The 12,908-nt window shown below is 45.0% G+C and overlaps 2 protein-coding genes across 3 annotated transcripts in view; one reads left to right on the top strand and one right to left on the bottom strand.

The window, feature by feature from the left end:
• cpne4b (copine IVb) overlaps positions 1-9,190 on the bottom strand; it is a 40,154-nt gene extending 30,964 nt beyond the window's left edge. The window contains exon 1 of the mRNA XM_018741671.1: positions 9,129-9,190. The gene's annotated coding sequence lies outside the window, so the exon portion shown is untranslated. The remainder of the gene's footprint in view (positions 1-9,128) is intronic.
• A 1,408-nt stretch (positions 9,191-10,598) lies between these two features.
• Positions 10,599-12,908, top strand: part of LOC108927967 (cytoplasmic dynein 1 light intermediate chain 1-like) — a 35,055-nt gene continuing 32,745 nt past the window's right edge. Inside the window, exons 1-3 of one of the 2 annotated variants that reach the window (XM_029248469.1) lie at positions 10,599-11,549; positions 11,742-11,815; positions 12,718-12,834. In XM_029248469.1, coding sequence (XP_029104302.1) covers positions 11,089-11,549; positions 11,742-11,815; positions 12,718-12,834 — 652 coding nt within the window. In that variant the 5' untranslated portion in view covers positions 10,599-11,088. The remainder of the gene's footprint in view (positions 11,550-11,741; positions 11,816-12,717; positions 12,835-12,908) is intronic. The other variant, XM_029248468.1, reaches the window with a different exon arrangement.

The raw sequence follows: 12,908 nt of genomic DNA, 5'->3' as shown, positions 1-12,908 counted from the left end.
GATTAGTGTAATGCTTTATTGTTGGGTTGTCCATACCAAACTGTATCCAGGCTACAGCTGGTACAAAATGCTGCTGCATGAATTTCACTAGAACTAGAAAGTTTGACCATATAACACCGGTACTTGTGGGCTAGTAACACTATATAGTATCCATTGTAAGTCGTTTTGGAGAAAAGTGTCTGCTAAGTAAATAAATATAAATGTAAATGTAAATCGTTACATTGGCTCCCAGTTGCATTTAGAGTTGATTATAAAATCCTTCTTTCGTTCTATAAGGTAGTACATGGCATTGCTCCAGCTTAACCTTTGTTAGATATTGACTCTTATATCCCTGGACAATATCTTTGTTTATTGAATGCGGGTTATCTTAAAGTACCTGTGATCAATAAGACCTCAGTAGGAGGTCGTGCCTTTAGTTATAAAGCACCTAAACTGTGGAATAGTCTACCAGTTACTGTCAGAAATGCCCCGTCTGTTTCTGTTTTCAAATCCCAACTAAAGACTTACATGTTCACTCAGGCATTCCACCTCAAAATGTAATTCCATTTGCCTTGGGTGTTTTTACCACCTTTACACACACACACACACACACACACACACACACACACACACACACACACACACACACACACACACACACACACACACACACTTTCAGAGCCGCTTGTCCCATACAGGGTCGCGGGGAACCGGAGCCTACCCGGTAACACAGGGTGTAAGGCCAGAGGACACACCCAGGACGGGACGCCAGTCCATCGCAAGGCACCCCAAGCGGGACTCGAACCCCAGACCCACCGGAGAGCAGAACTGTGGTCCAACCCACTGTGCCACCGCACCCCCTGTCCACCTTTATACAAATACATATTAAATTGACTTAAAGTTACAAATGACCAACTCTGTTCTTTCTTTTTGTCAAGCACTGCCTCGCTACATAATGACCTGAGGAGGCCGGCCAGTGGCGACAGATGAATCCCATGCTGACTGAAGATGATGACGAACTACCATGATGGACAAGATGTTCCATGCTGAGCTTGGGATTCAAGATACCATACAGCAACAATATCATTATTAGTCGTTAACTGGCTTAGAATTGTTACTAAATCTAGAATGCCCAGAAGGGGTGGGCAACCACTGGCCCTTGGACCCCCAGAGGTTTTTCCTCCCTCAACTTTCAGCTGAGAGTTTTTGTTCCTTTCCTTGTGGCGAGTAGCTCTATAAAAGTACTGGATTATGGTAGTCATTAGTCAGCTGTGTTCTTTGTTTCTTATATGATCTATTTGTTTTTCTTCCCTTGTGCCTGTGTTAAAGTGCTTTGTGTCACTGCATGAGAAGAACACTCTATAAAAATAATTGAACCTTTAGGTGTGTCATCATTAATGAGGTAATCACAACACCATTAACATATCATTGTACAAATACTTAATGTATGAATGTTAATGAGCCTAAATAATAAGTAATTCATTAATGGACATCTTAACAATGAGGCATTCATAACCCAGCCATGGAGGTGGTTCACTTGGCAGAAGCCAGAAGCTGCTGGAGCTTTATAAGAGGAGAAAGAGCTGAACAACCTTCCCCTCACTCCTAGTGCCGTCCTCTGGCTGGTCAGCAGGCTCTGCAGCTTTTGCCATGAGGGTTAAACACTCCCAAGATGCTCAGTTAATACCTGCTGTAACAGCCACAGTACCTGATCTTCTCCTCAAATGCCTATTGCTCATAAACCTGAAAGCATTCAAAAGGTCACATCCTCTCGTATTATATTGGATTCTATACGGCAGAATATACAGCATAATATCCGGTGTGAACACATATCACTGGCATTGTACTGCGCTCCACCAAGTAACAGTGGCACACCTCACATTTTTACTGCCCCTGGAACTCGATGATAATGGCTTTAAGCGCCAAAAATCCATCCAAGTGTTGGCAGTTATCCAGTCACTGAGCCTTTTCTGAAAAACAGTGCAAAATGAACATCTGAAGGAAAAACTAAAATTCAGAAGCATGGTTGACCCAAGAGGCAGCATAGTGGCACAGCGAGTAGAGCCTGCGCGGTGCAAGAGGATGTGGGTTTCATCCCCACTCAGTCTTTGTAAAATTTGCATATTCTCCCTGTGCCTGTGTGGGTTTCCTCTGGGTGCTCTGGTTTTCTCCCACAGTCCAAAGACATGCTGTTCAGGTTGATTTATGACCGTAAGTCACTCACAGTGTGTGAGTGACACAGAGAGCATGTTTTACTGATGTATGGATGAGTGACCCAAGTAGTGTATATAGGGGTGTAAGTCAACTTTGTGAATAAGGTGTGGGTTGATAACACTATATAGTGTTCAATGGAAGTCATTTTGGAGAAAAACATCTGCTAAACAAAGTAACAAAGTGATGTTTCACTGCAAAAGGAATAAGCGCTTTATGATGCCCCACGAGCGTGTCCAGAAGATTTTGGCCACCTTCTGCCCAAGTTGAGTTCCTTGGCAGTGCCACAGCAGCATGTCGATGAAAGATGCCTGTTATCGCTGCCATACAGTCATCACTCTTGGAAAAAATGATGGATGGCAGTGCCACCATGACGCGGTTGCGATTATGCAACGCCTGCAATGGCTGCAGGTGATTATGTAGCCTTTCAGAATCGGCCACAGTAAGATAGTCTTATGAAGTATAATTAAATAAATATCGCAAAGAAACTAATAAAACTGCCTGAGCATTTTTGGCCCTGCCTAGGCTCAAGACACTTTAAAATGAGGGTACCAAACTGGGATACGTGATATGACTACCATCCACTGATTACATATGAGAACTCATGGATTGGCTTCGCAAACGAAGATTTAGGGAGGGGGCTGCCCACGTCTGCTGCAAGCTCGCTGGTGGCTAACGAGGTCAATGTGGGACAGGCAGGTCCCGCCGGAGCAGCTGCAAGGTAAAGTCGTTCCACTGTTAACTTCCACCTGCCGTTTTGCCCCTTTCACATCACTGCAGGGCTTGATGGTGATGCTGCTCGTAGACGTGGGCGTGCCCTTCAAGCTTGTGCAGTGAAGTTTTTAGGTGGAGCACAGTGTGCGCAGTACTGGCCCCACCCTTTACACCTGTGATTCATCTGCCACGGCCTAGCAAGCTGGGAAACTGACACTGAGGTCCCCAGGTTGTAGGTGTTACATTGGAGTGTCCTTCTTCTAGATCGATGGCCTGACACGGCTAACCAGCTTCATCTGCCCGGGTTTGGAGTCAAAGTTGTCCTTCTCTTAGACTGGCTGCCAACCATGGCTAACGAGTCCGGCCTACCCATCCAGTCATACCGTCGGACACTCGATCATGCCATAGCATAGCAAGCTCTGTGAAAACGTTGGGGACCAACGAGAAGGTGTTGCTACAGATGCAGTAGTATAGGCGAGGCCATTTGCAGCGACCTCCTGCTTGGCAAGCCAGACAGTGGCCATGTGGTAATCACTACACCGGGAAGGAAAGGCGATGTATTGTGCGTGCACTTTCCCTAAGTGAGCGGGATGTCTGGCCCAGACCTCACCCTCCCATATAAGAAATACATATACAGTAAAGTATATATGTTATGTGAGATGGTAACTGCTAGAACCACAAATATACATAGATAGGCCCAATAATAACTTATGCGCCACAACGTTGTCTGCCAGATTGGAAAAATGATTTCCACTTGTAATGAAAAGCACAAGGCTTTGGCTACACTCTACCTTTCTTCTAAAAAGTCTTCTATCTTGGGCAATTCTCAACCGATTTCCATGAAATGTAGCTTATTTCAAAGCTAAATATATTTTCTATCAGTTGATCAAACCAGAGACATAATATCAATTAGACAAAAACTTGAACAATGCCAGGAAGTTCACTGACATGTACATATACAGTATTGGTACATAGGCATTGGGCTATGGTATAGGCTACTGTCAGTAGTAAAATAAACATTTTGGGATGTTGAGTTCTCTCTCTCTCTGATACTTTAAACATGACCAAGTTTAAACTATATTTTACATGAACTGATGTGCTGGAGTCTTTGGAAAGATTCCACATGGTGACATATCAAACCTACCTGGTTTCCCATATGAAGAGCTTCCTCTGCATAATTAACAGAGTAATTTCATCAGCCTACAGTCATAGTGTCTCTTCATATAGATTGTCCTAGGATTTGGATTTGTACTAATTTACAGAAAATACTATCATCTCAGCATTCTGTTATTGTAGCCATATATACCAGTGTCACGTCCACGCCCACAACACAAGCAACAACACCTGACTCCGCACTAGCTCATGAGTAATCACTCACCCTATAAAGACCCTCTTCAGCTCCCGTACCGTTGCGGAATCTCGTTTGGGACAACCGCCCTTCCTCGTGTTGCTACACTCTTGCTCTGTCCACGATCTCCGGTTTTTTGACTCCTTGCTTCATTCTCCGACCACGTCCATGGATTCTCATTCCTGTCCTGTTCGCCAATCGACCGACCCTTCGCCTGTCCCTGGTTTTGAGACCTTGCCTCTTCTCTCAACGTCTAACGAACAACGCTGCACTTGGGTTCAGCCGTCTTGGCTCCCTGTGTTCCGCGTAACAACCAGATGGTATCTGGCTACCAAAGAGACTTAGAAGTTTGCTGCTCAGTGTTTATAATTCTGTTGTTTTTCCACAAGTAATTTTTTTGGTCAATAAATGTTGAATTGAATTAAACTGCATTGAGGATGTCACGATCTATCAATCAAACTGGACAACTCACTCATTTTGCCTACCTCCTCGGCTAAGAGTCTGGGAGTGATAATTGACTCAAGTCAATCTTTCTCTCAGCACATCAAAGTCACAACCCAAACCTGCAGATACATTCTGCATAATATCCGCAGGATTCATCCTTACTTCACAACTGACTCTGCCCAACTACTTGTCCAGACCATGGTGACATCCTGTCTGGATACTGCAACTCTCTCTTGTGTGGCCTTCCCTCTACTGGCATCAAACCTCTACAGCTAATATAGAACGCTGCTGAACGAGTTGTTTGACTTGCCAAAGTGTTCCCATGTATCTCCTCTACTTGTTTCTCTGCACTGGCTTCCTATATCTGCCTGGATCAAATATAAGACCCTGGTTATTGTCTACAAATGTACCAGTAGAACTGCTCCTAGCTATTTACAAGTCTTGATCAACCACTACACCCCAACCAGACTGCTACACTCTTCCACATCTGTCTGTGCACATCTTGGTGGTCCCGTGCATGAATGGTAAAGCGCGGAGGTTCTTGATTCTGGCTCAGTTGTGGTGGAATAACCTCCCCTCCCACTCAGAACTGCAGAAACTCTGTCTACATTCAAGAAGGGTCTGAAAACTCACCTTTTCCAGACTCACTTTGCCCAAGATCTCTCCAGCTAATGTATGGTGTAAACGTTCATGCACTGTGACTGTATGATCATCCTAGATAAGCCTTTACACAGCTACTAGTCCTGTACTGTATGTAAATGTTTGTGTAGCCTTTTTAAAAATAAAAATTAAGAAAAAAAATTGTCGGAAGATGATCAGTATTAGTCTATCCTGAGTTTTGTGCACCTACTCATGCAAAGAACATTGGTGCATAAAGTGGAAAGAAACTAACTAGGTTTACTTAAGAATCACGTCTGCAACTATGTCTCTCTTTCTCCTAATGTAATGAACACATTGTATTTTCTCTGAAATGCATGTTGCTTGAGGGTGTGGTGGCACAGTGGGTTGGACCACGGTCCTGCTGTCTGGTGGGTCTGCGGTTCGAGTCCCGCTTGGGGTGCCTTGCGACGGACTGGCGTCCCGTCCTGGGTGTGTCCCCTCCCCCTCTGGCCTTACGCCCTGTGTTACCGGGTAGGCTCCGGTTCCCTGTGACCCGTATGGGACAAGCGGTTCTGAAAATGTGTGTGTGTGTGTGTGTGTGTGTGCATGTCGCTTTGGAGAAAAGTGTCTGCTAAATGAATAAATATTAATGTAAATACTAAAAACTTATAGATTTACAATGAAATGATACTATTGCAATAACTTATGCGATTACAGGTTGGGGGAATTCTTCACAAACTTACCTGAAAAAGACTAACTTTTTTCTCAAAAAAACAGCCTCATGATTGGCAACTATGCAGCCCAAATCCTGAAAAACATGGTATGTTGACCTTCCATGATAATAATAAATTTATTCTTGCTGATTTTATAGATCTAAACGTAGCCACCTTCATATCATACAAGTAAATGTGGCAAATACTGATGTCCTGTCATGTATATATACCAAAAATCTCAAAAAAGTATAAATTATATAATTTTTTGAGATTTTTAGTAATGATGTTTTAATGTAATGACACACACACACACACACACATTTTCAGAACTGCTTGTCCCATACGGGGTCACGGAGCCCACCCGGTAACACAGGGCATAAGGCCGGAGGGGGAGGGGACACACCCAGGATGGGACGCCAGTCCGTCACAAGGCACCCCAAGCAGGACTCAAACCCCAGACCCAGTGGAGAGCAGGACTGTGGTCCAACCCACTGCGCCACTGCGCCACCGCACCCCCCACTAATGTAATGACATGTAATGTAATGTTTTAGTGTAATGATAGGTTTCCTGAAAGTTCGTTCCATTCTCTTTAAAAAGTATAAATTATAACATGTAAACAGAATGGAACAAACTTTCAGGAAAATTGTTCCCTTCTTATACATAGAAAAATAGTGTAAGTAGTACAAGTATACTATAGTCAATATTATTATTATAGCATAGGCAAAATAGTTTTAATTACATCGATTTCAGTTTATGTATTTGTAATATTTAAATGTAAATATACAAAGTTACTGTTCCATCTTTGATTTCATATCAGTTTTACTTCTATCGTAGGTATATATATATATATATAGGAGAAATAAACTGAACTGAACTATTTCCGTAAAATTTTACTGTTTGTACAAATCTTTCTTTGCCTCATCACATTATTGTGTTTTAAACTGTACAGTTTTTGTATATTTATGTCTAACAATGTGTCCCTTTCACATTGTGTTCTTTCACAAACTGATGTATCCTAATGTTAAAATAAACTCTCAATAGGGCTCTGACAAGTGATCAATAGCAATTACTTAGTCAAACTCAGTTACGAAGCTCTACCACACATTTTTCCTTCCTGAAGATCAGATTACTTAAATATTTTAACTTTTGTTTGCTGATCTAGATTTAGTACACAGTAGACGCTGCACAAATTCGTGACATAATGTCTGGACTTGGCTTGTTCTTGTATTTACTCACTTGCTAGGAACATAAATTGCCCCTTAAGAGTTTTTTTACACCAGAAGAAACTGAAGTATTTATGAAATGACAAGCCTTTCTCCTTGCTGTATTTATTTCTATAACTGATAGAGTTAAACACATAGCATTTTGTACCTCTTGACGACTGTATTTTTCTAATATATTGGCCTAGTGGAGTCATCCAACATGATGCCATGACCTATCTGTGTATATCTATGGTTAGAACATTGGGGAAGTGACTCTCCTGCTGTAAAATATCACACAGATCAGTTATTTATCCAGAAAATGAGCTGACTACTGAGCTTGTAGTGCTGACATCAGGGTTTGCTGAAGCAAGGCTCAGGACACAACAGAGAAAAGAAACCTCTGTTTCATCTCACACACACACATTTTCAGAACCGCTTGTCCTATACGGAGTCATGGGGAACCGGAGCTTACCCGGTAACACAGGGCGTAAGGCCAGAGGGGGAGGGGACACACCGAGGACAGGACGCCAGTCCATCGCTAGGCACCCCAAGCGGGACTCGAACCCCAGACTCACTGGAGAGCAGGACCCGGTCCAACCCGCTGCGCCACCGCACCCCTCCATTTCATCATGCATATAAATATGACGGATATTAGGTGATTTTAACGGTGGATGGTCACAGTATTTGAATCGTATCAGTGAAATGACTTTATGACTTTTTCCTCTGTGAAATATTGGTCCAAAAAGATGCTTACTGTTGTTTATGATAAATCGTATAATATAGGAGATTAATTCATAATTATTGCAAACTGACAATGTGCTGGCACTTTTTTAAGGTAGCCATGGTAACACAGCTCTGGCCCAGTGTAAATATAATAACGTTACTGAAAATCACAAAAAGAAAGTTAAACTTTCCTTCTTTGCGCATTACATGATTCTACTATATAACCTACTTCAAATGTCAACTTCTGAGACTTCTGTTGATTACATAGCTATCCAGTTGTACATGCAATTGTAACACTAGAAAGTTCCATAACTTTGGGAAAGATGAATAAGTGTTTGTTGAAAGGAGTTTGTCGAAGAGGAGTGTGGGATAAAGTGTATGAGAAAAAGTGTGTGAAGAAGACGTGTACTGTAGATGTGTGTGTCAGTCACCTTTCAGGAGTGTAAACCATGTAAATGTAATTAAACAGAAAAAGTGCTTCATTGAGGAATGCCACTGGGTTGCAGAAGTGTGTGAAATACTCTCTGCAGGTTCCCTGGACAAAAGCTGTGTAAGTTACAGCAGCTCTAACCCAGATCCCTCACGGCTCACACACGTTTACTCTACCTGCCCGTTATTTGAATAAAACTGTGCTCCGTATGTGGCGCACCTGCCAGGTACGCTGCACCGAAATCCAGCAAAGAGAAAATCCAAATGTTTTAGATGGCCTAAACAAACTACACATTCATATTCAAATAGGTGAAAAGATTTTTCAACTGCACGTTTTTGAACAGGCTAACTGAGCACTGTCTTCAGCGCTAGTATAGTAAGTTATCATTATATTTACGGTGGGGAAGTAATGTTCTCTAGAATCTAGGATGATGGCAATATAATAATGCAAAGCATGCAAACAAATATATTTAGAGAGTTATGAGTTTAAATTTTAAAAAAAATTCCTATAATTAATATTTATGTAATAATAAACGATACATATTACTGAAACCTTTCCTGTCTATTTAAGTTTAGTACTCATGCTGCGCGCCGGAATCGGCGATGAAACTGTCTAAGTGCGGAACCCTTCGCAGAGGCACAGCAGGGCTCTCTAACCTACAACCGCCTGGCTGGCCTCCGAAGACAGCTTGCTTTCACAGCGTGCGCGTGGGACACAAAGCGCGACAGGAAAGACAGTCTACAGACACAGAATAACTCACTCACCTTCTGCGAACGTGAACAAATACTCCCAAGCAATAATGCAAAAAACTTCCTTATTTTTATGATTTCGGTTCCCCTAGCTGGTTCTCAGAAGGCGCGCGCTGCACGCAGAGAAGCCGGGGTCATACTCGGTGCGTCGGGTGCGAGCAGCGCGCCTCTGCGCTCCGTCAGGCGAGTGAAAGGCTCCGGATTCAGCGCTTCACCGCACTTTTTAACGCTACTCGTTTAGCGGGAGGGCGCGCGAGCCACTGACTGGAACGGAGCAACAGCGCCCCCTGGCGAGTCGACTTGTACCTGCAGCCGCAACTGATCGGAAGGCCTCAGTACCGAGTCTTATCCGAACTACATTTAACAAAATACACACACACACACACACACACACACACACACACACACACACACACAGTGTGGATATTTACATATATATTTAGTATATATTCATCATACATTTATGGATCTCTTCCAACATAATAAGTGACGTTTATTTGGCCCATTACATTTCTACATGCAAGCAATTTGACATGCAGGCAACTCCATCACACAGTTTGACATACAGAACAGCACAAAACTTCTTTTAAGCCATGTACTACATTTTTAAGGTTCAGTGCCATGCAGATATAATAAATATTATACAACCAGTGCAAACAGTAGAGCACAATGACTGTGTATGGACACATCTGGGGAATATGGGCAGGAAAATTAAACATCAGCAAGTGTAGTTGCAATTAATCACTTTGCAGCAGGATGCTGACAGTGGCGTCTTCATCTCCATTCAAGAGTGCATATGGACTGTGAGATGCACCTCGGAGGTTGATAAGGGACATGGCTGGAGAGAAAAAAACTGTTTCTGTGCCCTCTTGTTTGAATACTGATGGCCCTGTGTCACTTCCCAGAAGGGAGGGACTAGAATATGTGATGAGCTGGGTGGGAAGGGTCTGCCCAGATCTTGCTTGTTCTCTTTCTGCTTCCTGGAGTTGTGGAGAGGCTGCAGTTTGCTCAGCTCACAGCCTGGGGTTGCATCTGCTGACTGAGAAATGATGCTTTGTGGTCTAGGTGTGTCCCGGGTGGAGTCCAAAAACCACACACCGATGGGGAAGCTGAGGGTGGACTTCCTCATGGAGATGGACCAGCACTGCTTCTGGTGTATTTAATCTTTTCAGCTTGAGAACCATGTGTGCACCAAAGGAACCATAAGGAACTTGTTAAATATCACAGTGTGCAGTTGAAGGCCACATATTTGAGGCACTGGGGGCATTTGCAGCTCCAGATCCTATACAGGGTTCCTACTGGATGATTGTCTTGTAAACAGTGAGATGATTCTGAGAAATGTTGCACTAACCAGTTAACAAACTAGTTCCACACTGTTTTGTTCTGTACTCTTTAGGACCATACCATTCTAGGTCTACACAACTCCCAGTTGCATACATATAGGTTCCAACACCCTTGTATTTCCAAAGTGTTAGTGTTCCATACAGTTCTGGTTCCCTGCTGTTTTGGTTCCATACCTTTCTGGCTCAGTTCTGGATGAAGACCGACTTTGTGTTTCTGCCTGGCATGTACAAGGTTCTAGAGTCTGGTTATGACTGTAGACTACAGATGATCAGGAAATCTGCTCCCTAATAACTATAGGACCTGACCACTCACTATGCCGTAACCTGTGTGCAAAGCTCCTTCACCTCTAGCTGCTTGGTCCCACTCACAGGGATTCAAAATCAAAAGCCTTCAGGTGAATGAGCTCCCTATGTCCCTCAGAGCTACTGAATCCCTCTCAGCATTACATTCCAGAAAGGTCTCGAATCCATCTCTTTCAGATCCACTTCTGACTTTACCGGTGTACCGTGCAATGGCAAACATGGTGCTGCTTTACTAATTAACTGTTCTTTGGAACAGTGTATCTACAAGTCTTCATCCATTACTTTATACGCCTTTGTGTAGCAATGTCGTTAATAATTCTTAATAACCGATGCACTGCATGTGGCTTTGCAGCAAAGCCTCCACCTCAACGAATGAATGTAAATGCGAACATGAGAAAGTACAGTACTACATGCAAATGCAAAGGACGTGCGGCTCTAGTCACCGATGCGGTCGGACAGAAGAGCCTAGTTGCGGAGCTAACGTCGGTGCCGCGCGACCTCGTGCTCGGCGCTCGCGCGCACTGTCCATGGTGCTGAGCCGCCGCTGTTCCGGTCGCGGGAACGCTAACACAGCAGGCGCTGCGCTCGAGCACCGTGGAGCCGTGGAGCCGTCAGGTGACCCCCCGCGCGCCCGTAGCCTCGTGGACACATCCGGGCTCCCGCCCGCGCGACTCCAGCCCACGAAGATGGCCGCGCTCGACAGGAGCTGCTCGGCGTCCGTGCAGCGCGCCGCCGGCAATGCGCTCCCACAGGGGCCGAGCGGGGACGAGGACGACGGACACAACCTGTGGTGGGTTTCGAGGGCGGGGGGTCCCAGGGATGCTGTTCTCAGCGCCGGTGTGGGCGGGAGGGGCGCCTGCTCCGTTAGCGCGCGTGCTAACGGCGCGGGCCTAGCCCGGGCTCAACGGGGACGTTTGCTGTCTTTGTGTGGAAGCGTGCGAGCCATGAAACGCGATTCACTCTGTGCGTGTCTCGTGCGCAGGTCTTCCATTCTGAGCGAGGTGTCCGCGCACTCGCGCTCCAAGCTGCCCTCCGGGAAGAGCGTCCTCGTCCTGGGTGAGTGACGCGGCGCCTGCACCGCGCGCTGGGGCGGCGCCCTCTCGCGCGCTTTAGTTTGTCGAGCGAGCCGAGCCTCTCGTACTCAGTAGCCCCGCCGCGACCCGCTTTCACGCGCACCGGACCCCGGCGCCGCAGTACGCTATAGCGCAGCGACTATTAGTGGACAGGCGCCTGCTGTACTGCTGCGTCTCTCACATTCAGCTACTGCACATGTCTTCGGAGAGATGAAAGAATAGGAAGAATCCGCTAATGTGCGGCCGGGCAGCAGGAGGTGGGGCAGTGTCTCGAGCTGTGTCACCTACAGTGAAGGAAGCAAGCTTCCGATCCTTTGAGAAAAGTACTTACCCTGATACGCTGAAATTAATGAACTGTAAATAATCAGTGTGTGACTTTGAAGAAAAGAATTTTATTATCTATACATTTATTTCTTCAGCGGACACTCTTCTCTGATGCATCTTCCAATGAACACTATGTTATCACACACCTTTCACCAAGGTGACTTACACTGCTAGATACTTACAATGGGTCACTCATCCGTACACCAGTGCAACACATTTTCTGTTTGTCACTGACACACTATGGGCAATTTTAGAATCACCAATCCATCTGAAGTGTCTTTCGGTTATGGGAGGAAACCAGAGCACCCAGTGGAAATCCACACAGGGAAGACATGGACAGTCCAAACGGATTGAACGGGGATCGAACCCATTTTCTCTCACACCACTCAAGGCACCGTGAGACAGTAATGCGACTCGCTGTACCATTGTGCTGCTGAATAGATATCAGTATGCTGTTGTAGTAAACATACTTAGGGGTCTTCAGCATGTGTGTTCCTGTGCTGCTTTTCCTGCTGCAGTGAAACACTATAGTGATACGCTGTTTTACCTTCCGCTCTGCAGGTGATGTGGGCTGTGGTAAAACCACCTTGGTGGCCAGGCTGCAGGGAGTGGAGGAGTACCTGAAGGGCAGAGGCCTTGAGTACCTCTACTTCAACGTCCATGACGATGACATTGATGGTGCGTGTGCGGTTGTGCCTGGTCGAGGAGTGGTGAAGGGACTGCAGTGCACAATAGGATGAGCCCATAGGTTG

The sequence above is a fragment of the Scleropages formosus genome, chromosome 23 (genome assembly GCF_900964775.1).
Source record: "Scleropages formosus chromosome 23, fSclFor1.1, whole genome shotgun sequence".
Taxonomy (NCBI): domain Eukaryota; kingdom Metazoa; phylum Chordata; class Actinopteri; order Osteoglossiformes; family Osteoglossidae; genus Scleropages; species Scleropages formosus.
This window is presented reverse-complemented; position numbering and strand designations above follow the sequence as displayed.